Source organism: Pongo pygmaeus, chromosome 15, assembly GCF_028885625.2.
Source record: "Pongo pygmaeus isolate AG05252 chromosome 15, NHGRI_mPonPyg2-v2.0_pri, whole genome shotgun sequence".
Taxonomy (NCBI): Eukaryota; Metazoa; Chordata; class Mammalia; order Primates; family Hominidae; genus Pongo; species Pongo pygmaeus.
In genome coordinates, this window is record NC_072388.2 from 103110069 (window position 1) to 103132106 (window position 22038).

A 22038-nucleotide genomic window follows, 5' to 3' on the forward strand; every position below is an offset into this window, starting at 1 on the left:
CCTCCCAGGTAGCTGGGACTACAGGCGCGCACCCCTATGCCTGTATAATTTTTGTATTTTTAGTAGAGACAGGGTTTCACCATGTTGGCCAGGATGGTCTCCATCTCTTGACCTCGTGATCTGCCCGCCTCGGCCTCCCAAAGTGCTGGGATTACAGGTGTAGGCTAAACTTAATTTAACAACTTTCCCCTTTGGTCAACCTGTCAAGATTAAGAGGTTGACCAAAACCTTAGGCATTGATGTCACTTTGTCACCATTGTAAATGTGTTTATTTGGTCTCAGATCTCCCTGGGAAGAGATTGAGATTGGCTCAATCTCTTGAGCCAAGAGATTGAGACAGTGAGTTTTGTCAGGTGGGAACAAGAACTTTAAGTTTTTTTTTTATAAGGGTTAGAGTAGCGGGGACCTCTTTGTGTTGGGATTTTTTGTTTTTATTAGTAGGAGAAAAAAACAACTTGGTCTGTTTTAGCATGTATCTTATGCCTTAATAACAAAAGACAAAGGATAGATTTAGATAAAAAATTTTAATAGTACCTTTGTTAATCCATAATCAGTCAGAAACAAAACATTGGTTCACCCCTCTTGACCTACATCATAGGTTAAAGAAAACATTGCCAAGAGGCCTTCACCCTTCTAGATAGATATCTTTTGTTAAGATCCAGATCCCCATAGGTGGGGAAAGAATGCTTTTTGGGTTGCCCCATTTCTTTTAAAGCTGCATTTTAAGACTCCTCCTACCCCTCCCTTCACTCTCTCTCCTTGGACAATTTTATTATGTGTTAGGATAAAAGAGTTGCTACTTCATAGGTGATAGAGTCGCAAGAGAGTAACAGTTTATGTCATGGTCTCCGTGGGCCAGCCTTGGTTCTGAACCTTCTGCTTGTTCCTCACTCGGTCACGTAATGCGGTGTGGCTGACAGCTGGGAGGGTGCTTTGCAGTGGGGCAAGGAGCTGTGGGAAGCACAGGGTGCTGAGACAGCTCCTCGATGGCATCGTAGGGCCTGTCGCCAATCTCGTGACTTTCTGTTATGTACTGTGCATTTTCAAGAAGGGTGTACTTGGTTTCTGTTGCATATTGGGCCAAGGTTGTTTTCTTCAGAAGTATGCATTGGATTTTGTAATATTGGTCACTGAATAGAAGTCAGCATTTAGTCTTGTTCTATTTATTCTAATTTTTTAGGATAGTCATTCTTATTTAGAATAATGTTTAAAATAATAACTTATTAAGAATACACTAATGTATTCTAAAGTTTTTACTGACATAGTCTGGTGGAAGATACTTAAGGCTTTGCTTAATTAATATTTAATGACTGTTTAAAAAGATATCTTCATGCTGATGTTAAAGTAATTAATGCCAAATGCTGTTTGCACATCTCTCCTTTGAAGGCCGTGCTGGACGAGTGTCTAGAGGGTACTGTTACCGGCTGGTACACAAAGATTTCTGGGACAACTCCATCCCTGATCATGTTGTTCCTGAGATGTTGGTAATTCACTTTGGTCATTGTCAAAGTTTATTTATTTATTTATTTATTTATGAATGAGACGGAGTCTTGCACTGTTGCCTGGGCTGGAGTGCAGTGGCATGATCTTGGCTCACTGCAATCTGCCTCCCGGGTTCACACGATTCTGCTGCCTCAGCCTCCTAAGTAGCTGGGATTACAGGCACACACCACCATGCCCAGCTAATTTTTTGTATTTTTAGTAGAGACGGGGTTTCACTGTGTTGGCCAGACTGATCTCGAACTCCTGACCTCGTGATCTGTCCTTCTTGGCCTCCCAAAGTGTCAAAGTTAATTTTTTATAGATAGTTTTGCCAAATAGTCTAAGTAATGTAATTTCTAGTGTCATCTAATTTTGATTTCAGAAAAATCCTTGTCTTGCCACATTCTCCCTCACTCACAATCTGGGCTCACTATTGATTACGCATCAGGCTACTGTCTAGGAGGGCATTACCCACATTTTACAGTTTTAATGAGAGGATGTTTTCTGGTATCTATGGGCTCCATAATAGGATTGTCTTTAAATGCTGCTGTTTTCTATGTCCCTTCATAATGAGTAATTGTGGGATCAGCTTTTTTTCCTTCCTCTTTTCTGTGTCTCTCCCCTTCCTTTGTCCTCCTTCTCTTTTTTCTTCTTTCCCTCTCCCTGCTTTCTTGCTCTCCCACTTTTCAGTCCCTTTTTTCCTTCTCTTTTTTCTTCCTTCTCCCCATCTTTTTATTTTTCCATCTCTTTCTCTCCTGTTCTTTCTCCTTCTCTCTCCCTTCTCTTCTCTTCCTCCCTCAATCCTCTCCATTTTTCTTTCTTCTCTGCTCTCCTTCTGTCCTCCTCTTTCCCTCTGAAGCACTGGTTATGTGAATCGGCTAACTGATTTAGTTATGTTATTATTTCTAATCTCAGGCTTGGTTCTTTTCAGCGTTGTCCATTAGGAAGCACGATTTTGAAAGTGAAATTACTCGACATGGGTGAGCCGAGAGCTCTGCTGGCCACTGCCCTTTCCCCACCTGGTCTGAGTGACATTGAGCGCACCATCCTTCTACTAAAGGAGGTAGGACTGCCTGATGGTTAGTACTGTTGGCATCTGTAGAGCTGTGTTCTACTGTGGCTCCCTCAGTCTATGCCTCACTTTCCCGCTAACTCTGTTCCTCCTGCCTCACTTTCCCGCTAATTCTGTTCCTCAGCCTCCTTCTGGCTTTCTTCATCCATTCCTGGAAACCCTGCTCTTCCTACTTGGGATTCTTTGACTGCACACCTGACTCATACTCTGCTCTTTGAACTTGTAACCAAGGCCTTGGTACAAGCTGTATCCTAGTGTGCATACTGTGCTGGGGCTGTGGATGTTCTGTTTCCGACCTTTGAAGTTGAGGATGCCTCTGGTGTTTTACCTTCTTTATTATGATTGGTTGATTGATTAACTGGGTCTTGCTCTGTTGCCTAGGCTGGAGCGCAGTGATGCAGTCATGGCTTACTGCAGCCTCAAACACTGGGCTCAAGTGACCCTCCCACTATGGCCTCCCAAGTAGCTGAGACTGAGGTGTGAGCCACCATACTTGGCTGCCTTTAAATATGATACCTCCTTGGGTTTCTATGAAATACACTGTGTCAATTAAGGAAGTTTTTCCCCATACATAGTTCAGTAAGGTTTTGTTGACAGTGACAGCTGGGAGAGCCTTCACTTACTACTATGCATGCCGTATTTGTTCAAGAGTGAGATGAGTAGAATTCTGTGAAAGTCCTTAGTGTTACCTCCCAGGATCATATTTTAAAAAAAAAAGTAAAATGTGTTCTAAGTTTCTAGGGAAAATTAGAAAAGTTTTTTTTTGGTAGCATATCAACCTTTTGTAAATTGACTTAGAACGTTATTCACCAAAATTCGGTCTTTGTTTCCTGTTTTGGACTCTCCACCTTAAGAGGAAGAAGTATGAGTAAGTCAGTGCTTGATAATAACACTAATTTTATTTTATAAAGGTTGGAGCACTTGCAGTGAGTGGGCAGAGAAAAGATGAAAACCCCCATGATGGTGAATTGACCTTCTTAGGAAGAGTTTTAGCCCAACTTCCTGTAAATCAGCAACTTGGTAAACTCATAGTCCTTGGACATGTATTTGGATGTCTAGATGAATGTCTTATTATAGGTAAGTGTGAGAACAAATAAATGCTAATGGGAAGTTTATATAAACACCACTCTCACAATCTTACATTCTTCTTGTTTATTTTTTATGGTTAGCGGCAGCTCTTTCTTTGAAGAATTTTTTTGCAATGCCTTTCCGGCAGCATCTCGATGGATATAGGTACTGAACATTCATATTTTAAAGTGTCACTGTATTTTAATGGTATTGAATGACACTGTTATCTGTTTATAGGAACAAAGTGAATTTCTCTGGCAGTAGCAAGAGTGACTGTATTGCACTTGTTGAGGCATTTAAAGTAAGTTTTCTGTTGCGTAAACCATGAAAGCAGCTACCACGATTGTTAGTACATTTTCATACCACAAACGTATGAGGTAGAGAGAGACAATGTTTTTCTTGTGAAAGTATTATCAGGGTTATTGGTGTCCAATGTTAAATTAACTGTGCTGGAAGAAGTGAGTGAGATGGAAGTCCAATTTTATGAAATTGATTGAAAAAATTAAATTTGTAAATTTTTATGTTGTAAATTTTCAGGTTTGTTGAAATTGTACTTAAAAGAAATTCAGTGAGCCAACACATAATTTTGAAACTTTGGATCCTTTATTTTCAGACATGGAAGGCTTGCAGACAGAGAGGGGAGCTGCGGTACCCGAAGGTTGGTGAGCCCTTTCCTGCTGCTGTCTAGATGGCTGGGAGTGATGAGAGAAGGACTCTGTCTTGGCACAGTCATAGCATGTGAATCATGATGGTGCTGCCTGCGGCTGGAGTCGAGGTCACTGTCAGGGCTCGCACGGCTGTCCCAAGAGTGGCAGGCCATAATCTCTGCAGACTGGTCCTTTTGCTTCCATCACTTCCCAGAAGGCTGCTTGCTCTCAGGCCTGTGCTGGAGCTGTGCTGCTTGTTTCACGGCTCTGCATTGTACTGATCTTGCCATGGTGTCTGCAGCCTCTTTGGCTGTATTTCATAGCTGTGGGTACTGGGTTGGACGTGTCAGTTCAAAATTGAGGGCCATGTGGCTGCTGTTTCTGTTTTCAGCTCTTTTAGATAACGGGCTTAGAAGAAATGTAATCTGTTACCCTCCATTTTATTGTTTTTTTTGGTCAGGCTTTGCTGTTCTTCTAAACGTATTTGGTTCAACAGACTGTTTACAGGTCTGCTGTTTCTGTGTGGAGATTTGCTGTGCTTAGATATATCTCTACCAATACATATATGAGTTAGCTGTTTAAAGTCTTTTTTTTTTTTTTGAGAGTCTCGGTCTGTCGCCCAAGCTGGAGTGCAGTGGCGTGATCTTGGCTCACTGCAAGCTCTGCCTCCTGGGTTAACACCATTCTCCCGCCTCAGCCTCCGGAGCAGCTGGGACCACAGGTGCCCGCCACCACACCCAGCTACTTTTTTTGTATTTTTTAGTAGAGACGGGGTTTCACTGTGTTAGCTAGGATGGTCTCGATCTCCTGACCTTGTGATCTGCCCGCCTCGGCCTCCCAAAGTGCTGGGATTACAGGTGTGAGCTACCGTGCCTGGCTTAAAGTCTTTTAAAGGCTCAGCTATATTGTTTTTCTTGTTGGTGTATAATTTGTCAGACATCTTTTTTCAAGATAATCAAGTTATGTCTACCTTTAATTTTTGAGACAGGTGAACTCAGAAGAGTTTCTGTATTGTGTTTATGTTTGAGTATTATGCTCTCTGGCTTCAATGTAAAATTGGATGTACCTGGAGAGGGAGTGCCACGGTCAACTTGAGTAGCTCAGTAATTTACATTCATCATTAAATTTTTGGATGAAATATGTATTAAAGTAGCTAAATTCAGCTCTGATTTATTACCTTAATATTGAGTATTCTGCTTTTATATATTTAAAGGATGAACTTAATTGGGGACGGTTAAATTACATTCAAATCAAGAGAATTAGAGAGGTAAGTTAAGTTTTTTGACCAAATGGATGCAAATAAAGTTGACTTACGAAATACTTATTAAGTAACAACAATATTTATTAAGTACGTGGGTAGTAATGAGTATTCCAAGAAGTGTATTTCCTGCCTGTTTCCAGCTTTAGTAGGAGTGTCTCTTGTGTTTTCACCTTTCAGTAGAACTACTTGGGTTTCTAATAAATACTCCTTTTCAAGTTAAGGAGTATATTTTCCCTGTATATAGTTTAATGAGGGATGGTTGTGTAATCTTGTTGTATGTCTTTTCAGTATATGTCAGGATAAACAGATTGGGTGTGGTGGCTCACACCTGTAGTCCCAGCTTCTGGGGAAGCTGAGGTGAGAGGTTTGCATGAGCCCGAGAGGCAGAGCCTTCAGTGAGCTGTGATCGCACCAATATATTCTAGCCTGGGTGACAGAGTGAGAGCCTGTCTTGAAAAAGAAAAAGATAAACATATGGTGTTTTAATTTTTAACCTACTAATACAATCTTGCATTGCTTAATGACAGGAATACATTCTGAGAAATGAGTAATTACATGGTTTTATCCTTGTGCAAACAGCATAGAACATACTTACACAGACCTAGATGGTATGGCCCACTACACGCCTGGGCTGTATAGTGTAGCCTATGGCTTCTAGGCTGCAAACCTGTACAACATGTGACTGTATTAAACACTGTAGGCAATTACAACAAAATGGTAAGTATTTCTGTACCTAAACATAACTAAACATAGAAAAGGTGCAGTAAAAATATGGTTATAAAACAGGGTTTCCCAACACCTGGGCTATATCCTCCTTTTGAGAATATAACTAATGCCACATCTCAGGTGGAACAGTTTCATCCTGAAACCATCCCCACCTACTCCAGCCCATGGGAAAATTGTCTTTCATGAAACTGGACCCTGGTGCTAAAAAGGTTAGGGATCACTGGTATAAAAGATAAAAATGGTATACCAATACTGCGAATGGAGCTTGCAGGACTGGACGTGGCTCTGGGTGAGTCAGTGAGTGAGTGATGAGGGAATGTGAAGACCCAGGACACCACTGCACATGACTGTAGACTATAAACACTGCAGACTTAGGCTACACTAAGTTCATAAAAATTTTTAAAAAATTAATTATAGCTTAATATAACTTTTTTTTTCCAACTTGAAAAAGCAATTTTAATAATTATATTCATATTTTTTACACTTCCAGCAAAATGTCATCACCACCAACATCATCTTTTCATTGGAAGATATTTTCTATATATACATATTAATATCTAAATTTCTTAATCATGAGAATTAAAGGTGCAACTAAATTATTCACATAACCTACCACTGAGCAATCTTGTAAGCATAATAGATATAACTTTTTTAACTTGATAAACTTTTTAATTAAAAAAATTTTTTTTGGCTCTTATATTAACACTTAGCTTAAAACATAAACACATTGTACAGCTATGCAAAAATATTTTCTTTATATCCTTATTCTATAAGTTTTTATCTATTTCCTTATTTATTTGGTTTTTGAGATAGGATCTCACTCTGTTGCCCAGGCTGGAGTGCAATGGCATGATCACAGCTCATAGAAGCCTTGACTTCCTGGGCTCAAGTAATTCTCCTGCCTCAGCCTCTGCAGTAGCTGGAACTACAGGCATATGTCACCACTCCTAATTTGTTTTTTCTTTCTTTCTTTTTTTTTTTTTTTGAGATGGAGTCTTGCCCTGTCACCCAGGGTGGAGTACAATGGCATAGTCTTGGCTCACTGTAACCTCCGCCTCCCGGGTTCAAACAATTCTCCTGCCTCAGCCTCCTGAGTAGCTGGGATTACAGGTGCACGTCACCACGCTCGGCTACTTTTTTGTGTTTTTAGTAGAGACGAGGTTTCACCATGTTGGCCAGGCTGGTCTTGAACTCCTGACCTTGTGATCCACCTGCCTTGGCCTCCTAAAGTGTTGGGATTACAGGTGTGAGCCACCGTGCCTGGCCTAGTTTTTTTTATTCTTTTATTTTTTTGTAGAGACAGGGTCTCACTTTGTAGCCCAGGCTGGTTTTATCTATTTAAAAAAATAATTTTTATTTGTTAAACTTTTTTGTTAAAAACTAAGATACATATACACATTAGCCTAGGTGTACGCAGAGTCAGGATCATCAATATCACTGTCTTCCACCTCCACATCTTGTCCACTGGAAGGTCATCAGGGGCAGTAACACATGGAGCTGTCATCTCTTACAGTATAACAGTGCCTTCTCCTGGATATCTCCTGAAGGACCTGCCTGAGACTGTTTTACAATTAACTTTTTTTGTTTGTTTCCTTTTTTCTTTTTTTTTTGCTGCTTCTTTCAAGACATGTGAAGTTAATTAAAAAAAAAAATAAATAGTATATACTCTGAAATAATGATGGCATAGTAGGATAAATCCATAAGCCAGTAACATAGTTATTTATTATCAAGTATTATCAAGTACGGTTGTACCAAGTACAATCGTCCCTTGGTATACACAGGAGGGTTGGTTTCAGGACCCCCGTATACCAAAATTTGTGAATACTCATGTCTTACAGTTGGCCCTGTGGAACCCATGTGAATAGTCGGCCTTCCATATACTCGGGCTTGCATCCCTTGAATACTGTATTTTTGATCCACATTTGGTTGAGAAAAACCTGCATATAAGTGGGCCCTCGCTGTTCAACCCCATGTTTTTCAGGGGTGAACTGAAATGTACTGTATGTGTTGTATGTGTTAGACTTTCATATGATTGGCAGCACTGTAGGTTTGTTTACACCAGCATCACCCCAGACACGTGAGTAAACGTGTTGCACTACAACAGCTATGATGTGACCAGGCAACAGGACTTTTCTAGCTCTGTTACAGTCTTATGGGTCTACAGTTCTATACGTGTCCATGGTTAACTGAGACACTGGTGTGTGGTGCATGACTTATACATGAATGCATGATGGATTTCCCACCGTTGACTCAACCACGTGTTCTTAGAATAAACTCTGCTTGTTTGTAATGTTTTCTCCCAAAACATTGCTTGGTTCTGATTGCCAATATTTTCTCTAGAATTTTTGCCTCTATGTTTATAAGTGAAATTGGCCTCTGGTTTACGTGTGTGTGTGCATGTGTGCACACACACATGCGTGCACAATACTATGAGATGTTATTGATACCACCCTGGTAGGATGAACATCTTTCTGTGCCCAGTAACCATTTTAATCAACAGTTTAATGACTAGAAATGTATTTCTTACATATTTGATAGAACACATTCAAAAACACCTTTGGGATTAGTGCCTTTTTGAGGGATCAATTTTTTAAAAAATTTCAATATCCCTGGTAGTTATTAATCCATTCTGGATTCTAATTCTTCTGGAGTCATTTTTGATGAGTTACGTTTTTTCATTCAGGTACCCATTTAATCCAGATCATGAAGTTTATTGATGTATAGTTACACGTAATTTTCTTAATTTCAAATTCTTGTCAAGTGGTAACACCTTTCTTGTTCTTATTATTGTGTATTTGTGTACTCTCATCGTTTCTTGATTATATTTGTATATTCAGGGAGTCCCCAAGACCATCCTCAGGTTCACTGATTGGCTAGAAGGACTCACAGAAGTAGAAAAGCTGTTATGCTTATGCTTATGATTTATTTTAGCCAAAGGATATGGATTAAAATCAGCAAAGGTAAAAAAAAAAAAAAAAGTGCATGGGAGGAGTCCTGGAGAGACCAGGTGCAGGCTACCAGGTGTCCTTTCCCAGTAGAGTCTTATGGACAGTGATTAATTCTCTCAGCAACAGTGTGTGATGACAGGCATGAAGTATTACAACCAGGAAGCTCACCTGAGCCTTGGTGTCCCGGGTTTTTTTGAGCACTGGTTATGTAGGCCTAGAGTACCCATGTGACTGACTTTAGTTACTCAGTCTTCAGTCCCTCCAGAGGAAACTGTTACCCTCATGGCCCAAGGCCCCACCATAAATCACATTCTAGCGTAAACTATTTTGTGTGGCCCAAGGTGCCAGGTAAGCATACATACTCTTATCAGGGAGGATAAGAGTCCCTGGAGGCTTGGCAATGACTTTTCAGGAGCTGGGCCAGGACCAAGCCTTTTGGAATGTGCATGGTCTGGACAGCCAGGCCTGGTGGATTACTCCTTTACCACAGAGTCTGCAAGATGTTTCCTTTGTGTTACTTTATTTTCAGAGAGCTTACTCTTAGTTTCATTTGTCAGTTTTCTTGTGTATGTTTTTTGGGAGGGAAGGAGTAGGTGGGGGATTCTAAATCATTGCTTTTTGTTTTTTTTCCGTTAATTTAGTTCTCCTGTGACTTTTAGTTTACTTCAGTCTTTCTGAAATTAGTATATATTATTAATAATAATATTTTCAGTCTTTCTAATTAAAAGCATTTAAAGCTATGAATTTTATTATGAGCAGCTTTAGCCACCACATCCCGTTGATTTTTGACATTCTTGTCTATAATTTCTTTTAGTGTTGGTTTCCTCTCTGACTAAAGAGTTTATTTTTATTTTTTAGAGACAGGGTCTTTGTCTCCCAGACTGGAGTGCAGTGGCATGACCATAGCTCACTGCAGCCTCAAATTCCTGGGCTCAAGCAATCCTCCTGCCTCAGCCTCCCAAAGCTCTGAGAGGTGTGAACCACCGTGCCCAGCCCTGAAATGTTTTTAAATATATTTTTTGTTGTTCATTTCTGATTTTATTGCATTTTAATATAGAGAGTGGCACAGTCTTGGTTTTTAATTAGTTCAGTTACATGTGATCACAGTCACATGAAAGAGTTCCATCCCTCAGGGGTACAGAGGCGAGCACCTGAGTGTGCTCTCCCTTGCTTCCCATGTCCCAGGCTTTTCCTTCCTCCACAGAGATAGTGGCTGCTGAGTTTTTCTGTCATTTCAATTCTTTTTAGTTGTTATTTCCCCCAGTTATGTTCACACTTGTGACTGTATTCTTTTTGTAATTGAGATAATTTTGTGGTGACTTAATTTATGATCAGTTCATAGGTATTTGGAGTTGTGTATTTTCACGTGTAAATTAAAGTTTGACATTTTGTGTGAAACAGTTTTTATTTAAAACTGGATATTGATTTTATTTTCCTGTTTGGTGGGACTATTTGGCCATAGGTCACTTACTCTGTTTTTAATCACAAAAGTAGTACATGTTCATGGCAGAGGCTGGGACGTGTTTCAAGGACCTAAAGCAAGGCTGTGGTCATGGCTCTCTGCTATTCTGACCTCTGGGTGGGCACAGTTACACGTTTGCATTGGTTCCTATCTCAGGGGTGTGTGTTTATAAACAGATCATGGAGCATATATGATTTTGTATTCTGGTATTTTCTCTTAGGTGTTATATTGTTCATCTTTAACATTACTTATTAATTAATTTCTAAGAAGATGATTCTTGCCGGGCATGGTGGCACACACCTGTATTGCCAGTTGTTTGGGAGGCTGACGCAGGAGGATCACTTGAGCATAGGAGTTCTGGGCTGTAGTGCACCATGCCGACTGGGTGTTGCATTAAACTGAACACTGATATGGTAACCTCTTGGGAGCCAGGGACCACTGTATTGCCTAAGGAGGGATGAACCAGCCCAAGTTGGAAAGGGAGCAGGTCAAAATTCCTGTGTTGATCAGTGTGGGATTGTGCCTGTGAATAGCCACTGCACTGTCTAGCCTGGGCAATATAGCAAGATCTTGTCTCTAAAAATAAATTTTAGGCCAGGCATGGCGGCTCACACCTGTCATACCAGCACCTTAGCACCTTGGGGGGCTGAGGCAGGCAGATCACGAGGTCAGGAGATGGAGACCATCCTGGCTAACACGGTGAAACCCTGTCTCTACTAAAAATACAAAAAATTAGCCGGGCGTGGTGGTGGGCACCTGTAGTCCCAGCTACTCGGGAAGCTGAAGCAGGAGAATGGTGTGAACCTGGGAGGCAGAACTTGCAGTGAACCAAGCTGAGATTGCGCCACTGCACTCCAGCCTGGACGACAGAGCGAGACTGTCTCAAAAAAAAAAAAGATAATAATAATAAAAATTTTAAAAATATTATTTCGTTTCTTTTTTGGAGACAGAATCTTACTCTGCCACCCAGGCTGGAGTACAGTGACACAATCTTGGCTCACTGCAACCTCTGCTCTCCAGTCTCAGGTGATTCTCCCATCTCAGCCTCCTGAGTAGCTGGGACTACAGGCGTGTGCCACCACGCCCAGCTAACTTTGTATTTTTTTTGTAGAGACTGGGTTTCGCCATGTTGCCTGGACTGGTTTCAAACTCCTGAGTTCAAGTGATCTCCCAGCCTTGACCTCCCAAAGTGCTGGGATTAGAGGCGTGAGTCACTGCGCACAGCCAAAAGATGATTCTTAATTAGCTGCAGTGTTTCATTCTGTAGATGTGTTTATACTTTACCCATTGTGCACTTATTTTCTAGTGTTTTCACTGCTCTGATAACATATGTACATTTGAGACATCAGATTTCAATGTATTTTTCTTAGGTGGCTGAATTATATGAAGAATTGAAGACTAGAATCTCACAGTTCAACATGCATGTTGATTCTCGGCGACCTGTCATGGACCAAGAGTATATATATAAGCAGCGATTCATCCTACAGGTGTGCTGAAGTTTCCTGGATATTTTTTTTTTTTCCTGATTCTTTGTGCTTACAAGGTCTTGTGGTCGAGAAACTGCTTATTCCTGCTCTCTGATACAAACCAAACCTCAAAGGAGATTTTAGGTCCATAGTGTTCATACTGTGTTTGGGAACCAGGAAACATTCTTCTTTCATAGTTTGCATTATTTGTTGAGTTGATGATTCACCTAGAGAGTATTTATTGTTTATTTATTAATATTTAATGGATTCAGACCCATTTCTAATTTCCAGGGGAGTGTTTCTGTAGAGTACCCGCGTTATCACTGCTTCAGGAGAGATCCTTTTGTTTTAGCTTTTAAGAAAGTGAAGTGCCTTTTATATCGTTCAGTGTATGTAGCTATTCCCCTACACTGAAAATATTAACTTTGGAGGCCATGGATTCAGATTACTAGTAGTTAGATGGAATGTAGCGAGCGAGAAATGTGTCCTGGCCAGTGGAGACTGCCTCTGCTGTAGGGTTTCCTGGAAGGGTTGGCTGATGCATACAGAATCGGGTTTGAGGTAGATGCCTGTAAACTGGGTGTGCTGGAAATGTGCGAGTGTTTTCCTGGATGTAAAATTTCTCTAAGGCTGGGGGAGTCTTTGGTGGGTGTTTTCAAACTGGTATATTTTTATTGAAGAAGGGACTCTTTGCAGAGTGCATTTTAGAGGTGAATAGTGGACGCCAGCCTGCTGCCCTAAGTCTGAATGCTCCAATTGGAGTTTTATCTGAACATCTGAGAGTACCTTGCACATAGATGTGTGTGGGGAGAAGTGGAGAAAGTTGGCCAACCCTGGGGCTTTGTGTGTAGGATGGTTTGTGTCCTTGTTCAACTTGCCACTGTTTCCCAAGCCTCATTCTGAGAAGTACTCAAGCTCTTTTGAAGAAAGATGTTTCTGTTAGGTGAAAAAAGTGTTTCTTTTTTAGTGTTTCTGTTAGATGAAATTACCAGAATTGTGACTTTCTGCTTGGTTGGTGAAAGGTCTAGTTTTCCATACAAATGATAACCATCTTTTACATTTATAGATGTCATATCATGCTGGGTTGAGATTAGTATATTGGTGAGAATAACTGATAAAACAATGCTGTTACTTCATAAAAATAAATTTCTTTTTCAGGTTGTATTGGCAGGTGCTTTCTATCCAAATTACTTTACTTTTGGACAGCCCGATGAGGAGATGGCGGTGAGGGAGCTGGCTGGCAAGGACCCCAAGACAACTGTCGTGGTAGGTGCTGGGGGCAGGCAGCCCTCTCTGGGGTGTGGTGAGACAGAAAATTTTTGTTCTTTAATTGTTTCTATTTTTGTGAGTCCTAAGTGAATATTCCCCTGGAGTGAATATTAGGCTTGTTTGGCCTTTTCAGGTATATCTACTTGTTCCTCAGTCTTTTGCCTCCCTTCACAGACCTGGCCTTATAAGGAAGCCTTGAGAGTTTATATGTTCAAGGTCAATGCTGATTTGATCATGTGCTATTTTGAAGGATTTAAGGCACTTACAAGTTTAAGAACATTTTCTTAATTCACAACTTCATTTCATACAAAATAAAATGTTATTGGTTGGCAGCTGAGTGCTGTGGCTTAAGCCAGTGATCCCCTGACCTGGATGCCCAACAGAACCACCTAGAGAGTGCTTATTTTATTTATATTCGTTGAAATTCAGATCTGAGGGCCCTGTGAGATCTGAGCTAGGAAGTATGCCCTAGAAATCAGCATTCAAGTAGTGTGTACTTTGGGCATATCTAATGATCAGCCACAGGCCCTGACCATTGAATCAGGTTTGCAACCCAGTTGTTTAAAGCCCAGCAGCAGGGAGACTCACACTGGAAGAAAGCATCTGAGACTGGACTGTTTTGGATCACTTGGTTCCAGTATGTGCCTTTATCTGATAAGGTGGGGTGAGAAGCACTTGAAGTTCCTTTGTGGCATATCATAAGGGCTCAGTCGTTGCCAGATTTTATCCTGGTTATTGTTACACCACCACTGTTAATCCTGAAGAAATAAATAGCTCATAAGGAAAGGGCACAGATGACTTGAGATTACAACTGGAGGTCTTTGATGAGCACCAAAAGGAGCTGGTGCTCTGGAGATGAGAGAGGCAGCTGAGATACACTTGATACCTGTGGAAGGGACTTTAAAAGGAAGTCATTCGTTTTTTATAGCTACTGAGGATCATTTGATTGGCACCTGTGCTCTTGCTGGCCATCAGGTTTGACTAAGCTCTTTGCTTGGCTTCCTCTCTCACCCCTCTGCCCCTTCGTGGTTTTCTTCCCTCAGCTGTGCGTAACGGGAAGGGTTCTATAGGACTCTTCCTCAGACGTCCAGCAGCTGTGTCTGCATCCCTCGACCACAGAAAGCCTAGTCTGGGGGCCCAAAATTACCTAGTGTGTACATCATAAAAGCTCAATAATAGCTGGCTTTACTTAGCACTTGAGAGGCTGTGTGTTAGGTACTTTTTATTCTTCTCTGAGCCTCACTCCACCCTTTGAGTTGGGGATTTCTCATGTCATTCCTATTTCATGATGTGGCAGTTGGATCTCAGGGCAACTCTGTAACTTGCCTAAGGAGACATGCGGATTCAGGGAGTGAGGAGACAGGATCTAACTGGATCTGAGCCCCAGCCCATGCCTTCACTTACGTGCCTTCTGTCATGGAGCCCCATGCAGAGCTGGGGTGGCACAGGAGTTGTCCTGGTCCAGAAGAAAGTATGGAATGCTTTGCAGAAACCCAGCATGGTACCTTGAGAGTTTATACATTAAAAGTCACTGCCAGTTTGATCATGTGCTATTTGGTCCTTCCACTGTGGTGATGAGGAAATACATACTCCTCATTAGTTAGACATTTTCCTTTAAAGTTTACAGTCCCATTATTCCTTATGTAGAAATATGTTTTGAAAAGAAATATTTAGTAAGCTTGATTATTTTAAGGGAAAACAGAAGTAAACAAATCTTAATTTTGCTGTATTAGACTTACACCATTTTAACAGGGATAGAATTAGCCTTTATTTAACATTTATTATAGAACTTAGTTAGAATTTAAAAGTCATTAAATGCACTGATCTGTAGAGTTTATATATTATGGTTAAAGATAGTAAACTATGTTTTTAGAAACTAAAACAGTGTGCAGCAGCTTTGAGCTTGTGAATGTTGAAACTATTTTGTTAGCTCTAGTAATCTGCTCTGATTTTGTATTATATTTTACAGTTGAAGCACATTCCTCCCTATGGATTTCTTTACTATAAACAACTACAGTCTCTCTTTAGACAGTGTGGTCAAGTCAAATCCATTGTATTTGATGGTGCAAAGTAAGTATATTTTTGTAATCAACTGCAATTATGAGGGAGGCATAAAGATTCAAATGTTTCCAGTTGCTGATTCTTAAAACGGAATGCCCATGGGAATGGGTCCTCCTATGGGCTGCTGCAGTTGGCTTTCAGAATGTAGCTTTGGTTTATCTTATGGTCAGAAGCAATTTATCTTCTCTTTTTGCTAAGTGACCTCCTAAAGGAACTAAGCTGCTGGTTAGTGGTCAAGCGTGGTCACTCCAAGAAGGCTCAGTAACTCAGTGTGATGCCAAGGCAGATTCTCTTAAAGTGATCCTCACTTTCACGCACTTGTCCGAGATGTTCTCAGTGAGTCGTTAGTAAGAGTTATTTTGTGGGCCATGAAGATGCTCCAAAATAGGGTGGATCTGCTTATATTGTCTAAGACAGATATGTTTTGAATATTTTTGGAAGGCAAACATTGTAAAAACTCAATTTGGCTCTACTTACTGCATGTAAGGAACAAATGGTATGTTTTGGAGCATCACTGAGTTTTTATTTCTAACAGGAAATGTTTATGTACCAAAAAGCCTAAAGTAGGATTTTTAATTTTTAAAGTTAGAAATTTTTTCCAGTGTTCTGTGAATGTTGTATAAATTTTTATTTAACTTGACAAAGCTTTGTAAATAAGAACAAACACTTTTTCTTTAATATCCAGTTCACTCAAGTTGAACATTAAGTCCATTTTCAATTTGGGGTAATTCCCTCCAGCATTTTAAGTTCCATTTCTATGATTAATATACTGATTTTCTTTGTAGGCCTGTAAATGCCTCATGAGGCAAATGCACAACTACCTAACAAGCCAAACCTTCCTAAGTGCTTTTAACAACTCTTAGAGAATTAATTAAACTTGTAGTGTCTGAACTTTTCTTAAATATTCTGATGTAAATTCTAGTAAGATTCTTAGTCACATATATAAAGTAGCTTACTTAAAGCTGGAATCACACAGCTAAACTCATTCCTGAATATTGTGTGTCCGCTTACCTGGGTGAGGTTCCAGTTCTGCATGGATGCTCCTTTGACTGATTTGAGTGGTCTGAAGTCCTGGCTCCCAAGATTGCAGCATCTTTGTTCACTCATCTTTACAACTGGATTGGGTTCTGTGTTTGTTTCCTGTTCTTCTTGCCTGGGAATTTTTTTGCTTTATTATTTTTATTTATTTATTTTTGAGACAGAGTCTTGCTCTGTCATCAGGCTGGAGTGCAGTGGCACAATCTCGGCTCACTGCGACCTCTGCCTCCCATTGCCTGGGACCCTTTTTATAGGTGTTTATATCTTTTGCATTCCTCATATTTCCAGCTCTCAAGTCGTAATACAAATGTCATAGCAATTTTTTGGGGGAAGTAACAGTATTCTTTCTGTACCAGTACCAGTTCTTGGGATTCAAGTATTTAAAGGCAAAGGAAGATATAGTGATTCAAAGAATAAGAACTGTATTTCTTTTGGCATAGAGCAGGGGTGACTTCGTGTAGACTTTGTGAGGTGCCAAGGGCGCATGGGCAGATGGGCACAGGTGGTACCTGGGCGTATCGTGTTCTCCCATAAGAAGCTTTCAACTTCGTGGTAGGAGTGGAGAGTCAAATTGGTTTCACAGACATTTGCCTGCTGTGAGAAGTCATGGGAGAGGCCGAGAAGGTCAGAAGAAGACATTCTATCTCAGGCCCAATATTAGAGCAGTAACATTAATTTGAGACTTCCTTGGGTGGACGTTGGAGGGTTGTGACGCCTCGGGCTGGTGCAGTGACCAGGGCAGAGGTGGTGCAGCAGGGTCAGGGTGGTTTTCCAGCAGGAGGCAGTCATTAGCTGATCTTGACGGGGGAAAGCTGAGACTGTGCACACATAGCTGGTAGCCATTTGGGCAGAGCTGCTCCGTGTCAGATGGAGTCTGTTTTGTGGAGGTCAGGTGCTGACTTTGGGACAGTCTTCTGGCAGACCGATGAGTGTGTATATGACTAGGTGGGCACTTGGAGACCTTTGAGTGTTCTGTCCAGAGCTGTGTTTTATGGAACTTACTCAGGGATAAGCGGAAGGTCAAGATAAGAGGAGAAGAAGCCGGCCTGGAGTCTTTGCAGTAGTCCAAAGCAGAGGTGCTGAGATGTGGAGCCAGTATGGTGGTGTTTGACATGAAAAGGAGCCAACAGATGGGAAAGAGGATGTCTTGGATTTGGCTGGTGATTGCATGTGGAGGGCAAAGAAGAGAGAGGAGCCCAAGAGCATCCGGCTTTCCAGCCTGGATGCTGGGGAGGATGCAGCTTCAAGGAGAAGATGCTGAGGTCTGGAGTTTAAAATTACTTCTACGGAGTCTTAGGAGAGACTCTAAAGAAGGGAGATAAAGCAGAAGGGCATGAATCAGGCAGTGGGTGGAAGGAAAATGCATGCATTTATGAGTGAAGAGGATGGGGCGTGAAGGAGAGCAGAGGAGGCGGAGCGGGTCAGGGTCGATTCATGTACCTGCTTCACACACCTCCCCTGCCAGGCATCTTTCCAAACTGCTCAAGGTGTACATTTCCAGGAGAGAGCTCATTACAGGACCATTTTTATAGTAGAGGAAGGGGCCCAGGTCTGTTTTTGTGGCTCTGTGATGATGTGGGATCCCAGGGGCATTAGAACGTGCATGCATAGCAAGGTAAACTTGATGCTGTCTTCCTTCTGCCTGGCACGTCCAGCAAGGTACCTTTTGCTCCATGTCTGCTGCTCATGCCCCAGAGAGGGGCTGGAATGGGACACCGAAATATGGGCTGGGGCAAGAGAGGGCATTTATCAACATTTCTTGGTGTTTTATTCTGTTCTCGCAGTGCTATAAAGAAATACCTGAAACTGGGTAATTTATAAAGAAAAGAGGTTTAACTGGCTCATGGTTCTGCAGGCTGTATAGGCTGCTGCTTCTGGGGAGGCCTCAAGAAACTTACAATCATGGTGAAAGGCGAAGCGAAGCTGGCATTTCTTACATGGCTGGAGCGAAAGGAAGAGAGCAAAGGGGAGGTGTTACACACTTGTAAACAACCAGATCTTGTGAGAACTCACTATCACAAGAACAGCAAGGGGGAAATCGCGCTCACGATCCAGTCACCTCCCACCAGGCCCCTCCTCCAGTACTGGGGATTATAATTCGACATGAGATTTGGGCAGGGACACAGATCTAAACCATATCACTTGGCAATCAATTTAATGGTTTGGCCCAGGCACTGTGGCTCACGCCTGTAATCTCAGCACTTTGGGAGGCTGAGATGGGCAGATCATGAGGTATGGAGATCGAGACCATCCTGGCCAGCATGGTGAAACCCCGTCTCTGCTAAAAATACAAAAATTAGCTGGACGTGGTGGCACACGCCTGTAGTCCCAGCTACTCGGGAGGCTAAAGCAGGAGAATCTCTTGAATCTGGGAGGCGGAGGTTGCAGTGAGCCAAGATGACACCCCTGCACTGGTGACAGAGCGAGACTAGATCTCAAAAGAATAAATAAATTTAATGGTTTTTTTTGAAGGGGAATTACAAAGATCACTGAGCTATACATTTGTGTGGTTTTCTGTATCTGTTTTATGGTAGTAAAGAAAGACATTCGGTTATAATCATGAAAATTCTTTTGCAATTATGAAAGTAATTATCAAGTAAGATTTCTTTGCCACAAATTCCATGTGACTTTAGTGTTTATTCTGCATTATGTTATACAAGGATGATACTTGGTTTTGGTTTAATGACATGTCATTATAACTTTTATTTCTCTTAAATTAATAATTTTCCATTGGAGAAATTAATACATGTTATTGATTAATTATAGATTGAAGAGTTACTGGCATTTTCATGATTATAAGATTATAAGGAGAGATGTGACAGAATTTCTGTCTAATCTTGAGAGAAATGAATATACAGTTTTTAATCAGATGCCTGATAAATTTACTTTTAAATTTACGTTTGTGGAACAGAGCCTTTGTGGAATTCTCACGAAATCCAACAGAGAGATTTAAAACCCTTCCTGCAGTATATATGGCAATTAAGATGTCTCAACTAAAAGTTTCACTTGAACTTAACGTCCATTCTGCAGAGGAAATTGAAGGGAAGGTGCGAGGCATGAATGTCTCAAAGCTCAGGAACACAAGGTACTTTCACGAGGGGGGTGGCAGACATGCTGTACCTGCTTTCACATTTTCAGATACTATTTGTAAATGACTGTTGATCTGACCTTGCTTCAGCTCATGTTAAAAGCACTGGCTTGGCTGGATGTGGTGGCTCACGCCTCTAATCCCAGCACTTTGGGAGGCTGAGGCAGGCAGATCACTTGAGTCCAGGAGTTTGAGACCAGCCTTGCCAACATGGTGAAACCCTGTCTGTACTGACAATACAAAAATTAGCCGGGCTTGGTGGCACACACCTTTAATCCCACCTACTCGGGAGGCTGAGGCAGGAGAATTGCTTGAACCCAGGAGGCGGAGGTTACAGTCAGCCGAGATTGCACCACTGCACTCCAGCCTGGGTGACAGAACAAGACGCTGTCTTAAAAAAAAAAAATAAATAAATAAAAAAGCACTGGCTTTGTGGTTGAGTGGAGCTGCTGTTGAATTCTGGTTGCATCATCTCCTCACTGTGTGCACTTGGGCACATTACCTAACCTCTCTGAACCTCAGTTTTTTTTCTGTTTAATAGAAATGATACCAGCCGGGTGAGGTGGCTCATGCCTATAATCCTTGCACTTTGGGAGACCGAGGAGGGAGGATCACTTGAGGTCAGGAGCTCAAAACCAGCCTGGCCAACATGGTGAAACCTCGTCTCTACTAAAAATACAAAAAAATTAGCCGGGCATGGTGGCGGGCACCTATAATCCCAGCTACGCAGGAGGCTGATGCAGGAGAATCAGTTAAACCTGGGAGGCAGAGGTTGCAGTGAGCTGAGATCACGCCACTGCACTCCACCCTGGGCGACAGAGCGAGACTCCATCTCAAAAAAAAAAAAAAAAAAAAAAGAAAAGAAATGATACCTATGGTGTAAGGCTGTTGAGAGGATTGAGTGATATCATTGATGTAATTTTTAGTTAAATAGTAGGGATTAAATCTAATGTTAATTTCCTGTCTTCCTAGATAGGATTATGCGTTTTGTTTTGCAAATTCTCTTTTTAAGTAATGTGGAATATTCTTTGTCTTCAACACAGCAGTCAGTGGGACATAATGGAGATGCAGCTGGGAGCACCTAGTTGCTTACCAGTGTAAGCTGCCCTTCCTTGCCAAATGACATCTTTCCTTCCCACCCAGAGAGTGGTACAGGGCCAGGGCTGTCTGTAAGGCTGGTCAGCCCAGGGCAGGAGCACTTGCTGCATGCAGCTGTCATCACCCTGGTGGATCTTCTTCTCTTGGACCCAACTGAGTCACCCATGGTATTTGTGACAGACTGCTTGCCTTTTGGCCATATCCCCATAGTCACATATGTGGGAAGTCTCACTTATTATTTCTTAATTGTAGAGTTTTCAGTTCTAGGAGGAACTTAACAGGAATCTGAGGAGTTGGTGGAGGAAGGGAAATCTGTTCCATCTGGTTTCACCCAGTGTGTGACTTTTGGTTTCTGAGAGTTTGGGAGGGTAGTGGGTTCAGTCCTTCATGCAGAGAAGGCCTGTCCTGCTCTAGTGAGGTCAGACTTCACTTACTTTTGTAATCGAATGCCGGGGAGTCACTCATTGCCTGAGTCACTCATTAAAAATGGGTCTAGAGATTGGGAAAAGAGTTGGATCAAGATCTTTCTTATAATTCTTTCTCTTCATTTTAGAATAAAGTATTAGGAAATTTTTATTTTCTATCAAATTTGTCTTTTGTATTCCAGAAGTTTAGCATTTACTATCTTATTGCCTTTAAGGGAAAATGATATTTTTGGGGTTTATTGGAAAATCATGTGTGTGTTTTCTAACATAGCATTGAGCCAAGCATGGATTCTTCTAGTTTTCTAAATGTCAAGGTGCACATTTGAAAACACAAGTTAGGAAACACTGCAGGTCTGAGATTTAGAATTTATCTCAGACCTTGAAAGTCTAAATTTAATAATTTATTTATCTTGATAATACCGTGAAAGTAGATATTCTCTGAGAGTCTTGGCCTTCACAGTTGCATACTACCTGGAGGGTGTAGTATATAATTGTTGGGATGTGTACCCCTTCCAGAGCTCTTCAAAAAGCCAGCAGAAATTCATGTTTGAGATGAAATCAAATTTGTCGTCTCTGGCTTAGGTATTTTATTGAAATGTTCTTCTCTTGTAGAAATATTAGAATAGTTCAAGTGATAATTTCACATATGTAAGTGTGTTTTCTTTGTAAAACTTGATTTTTATTTTATTAAAAATTCGTATTATGTAGGGTGAATGTGGACTTCCAGAAGCAGACGGTAGATCCTATGCAAGTCTCCTTTAACACATCAGACAGGTCCCAGACAGTTACAGATCTCCTTCTAACTATTGATGTCACAGAGGTAAGGATGAAGTAATTGAGCTTTTCCTTCTTCTTAATCTAAAATCATCATGTTGTGTACAGGAAGTTTACACACACACACACACAGACACACACAGAGAACTTGTG

At 41.2% G+C, this 22038-nt stretch overlaps 1 protein-coding gene across 3 annotated transcripts in view; it reads left to right on the forward strand.

Moving 5' to 3' along the window:
• The window catches only part of TDRD9 (tudor domain containing 9), a 125001-nt gene that overhangs the window by 75694 nt on the left and 27269 nt on the right, over positions 1 to 22038 (forward strand). For all 3 annotated transcript variants that reach the window (XM_054449453.2, XM_054449450.2, XM_054449452.2), the window contains exons 14-25: positions 1387 to 1484; positions 2414 to 2545; positions 3466 to 3631; positions 3724 to 3787; positions 3860 to 3923; positions 4236 to 4280; positions 5483 to 5536; positions 12037 to 12153; positions 13291 to 13398; positions 15371 to 15471; positions 19412 to 19585; positions 21820 to 21931. In XM_054449453.2, coding sequence (XP_054305428.2) covers positions 1387 to 1484; positions 2414 to 2545; positions 3466 to 3631; positions 3724 to 3787; positions 3860 to 3923; positions 4236 to 4280; positions 5483 to 5536; positions 12037 to 12153; positions 13291 to 13398; positions 15371 to 15471; positions 19412 to 19585; positions 21820 to 21931 — 1235 coding nt within the window. The remainder of the gene's footprint in view (positions 1 to 1386; positions 1485 to 2413; positions 2546 to 3465; positions 3632 to 3723; positions 3788 to 3859; positions 3924 to 4235; positions 4281 to 5482; positions 5537 to 12036; positions 12154 to 13290; positions 13399 to 15370; positions 15472 to 19411; positions 19586 to 21819; positions 21932 to 22038) is intronic.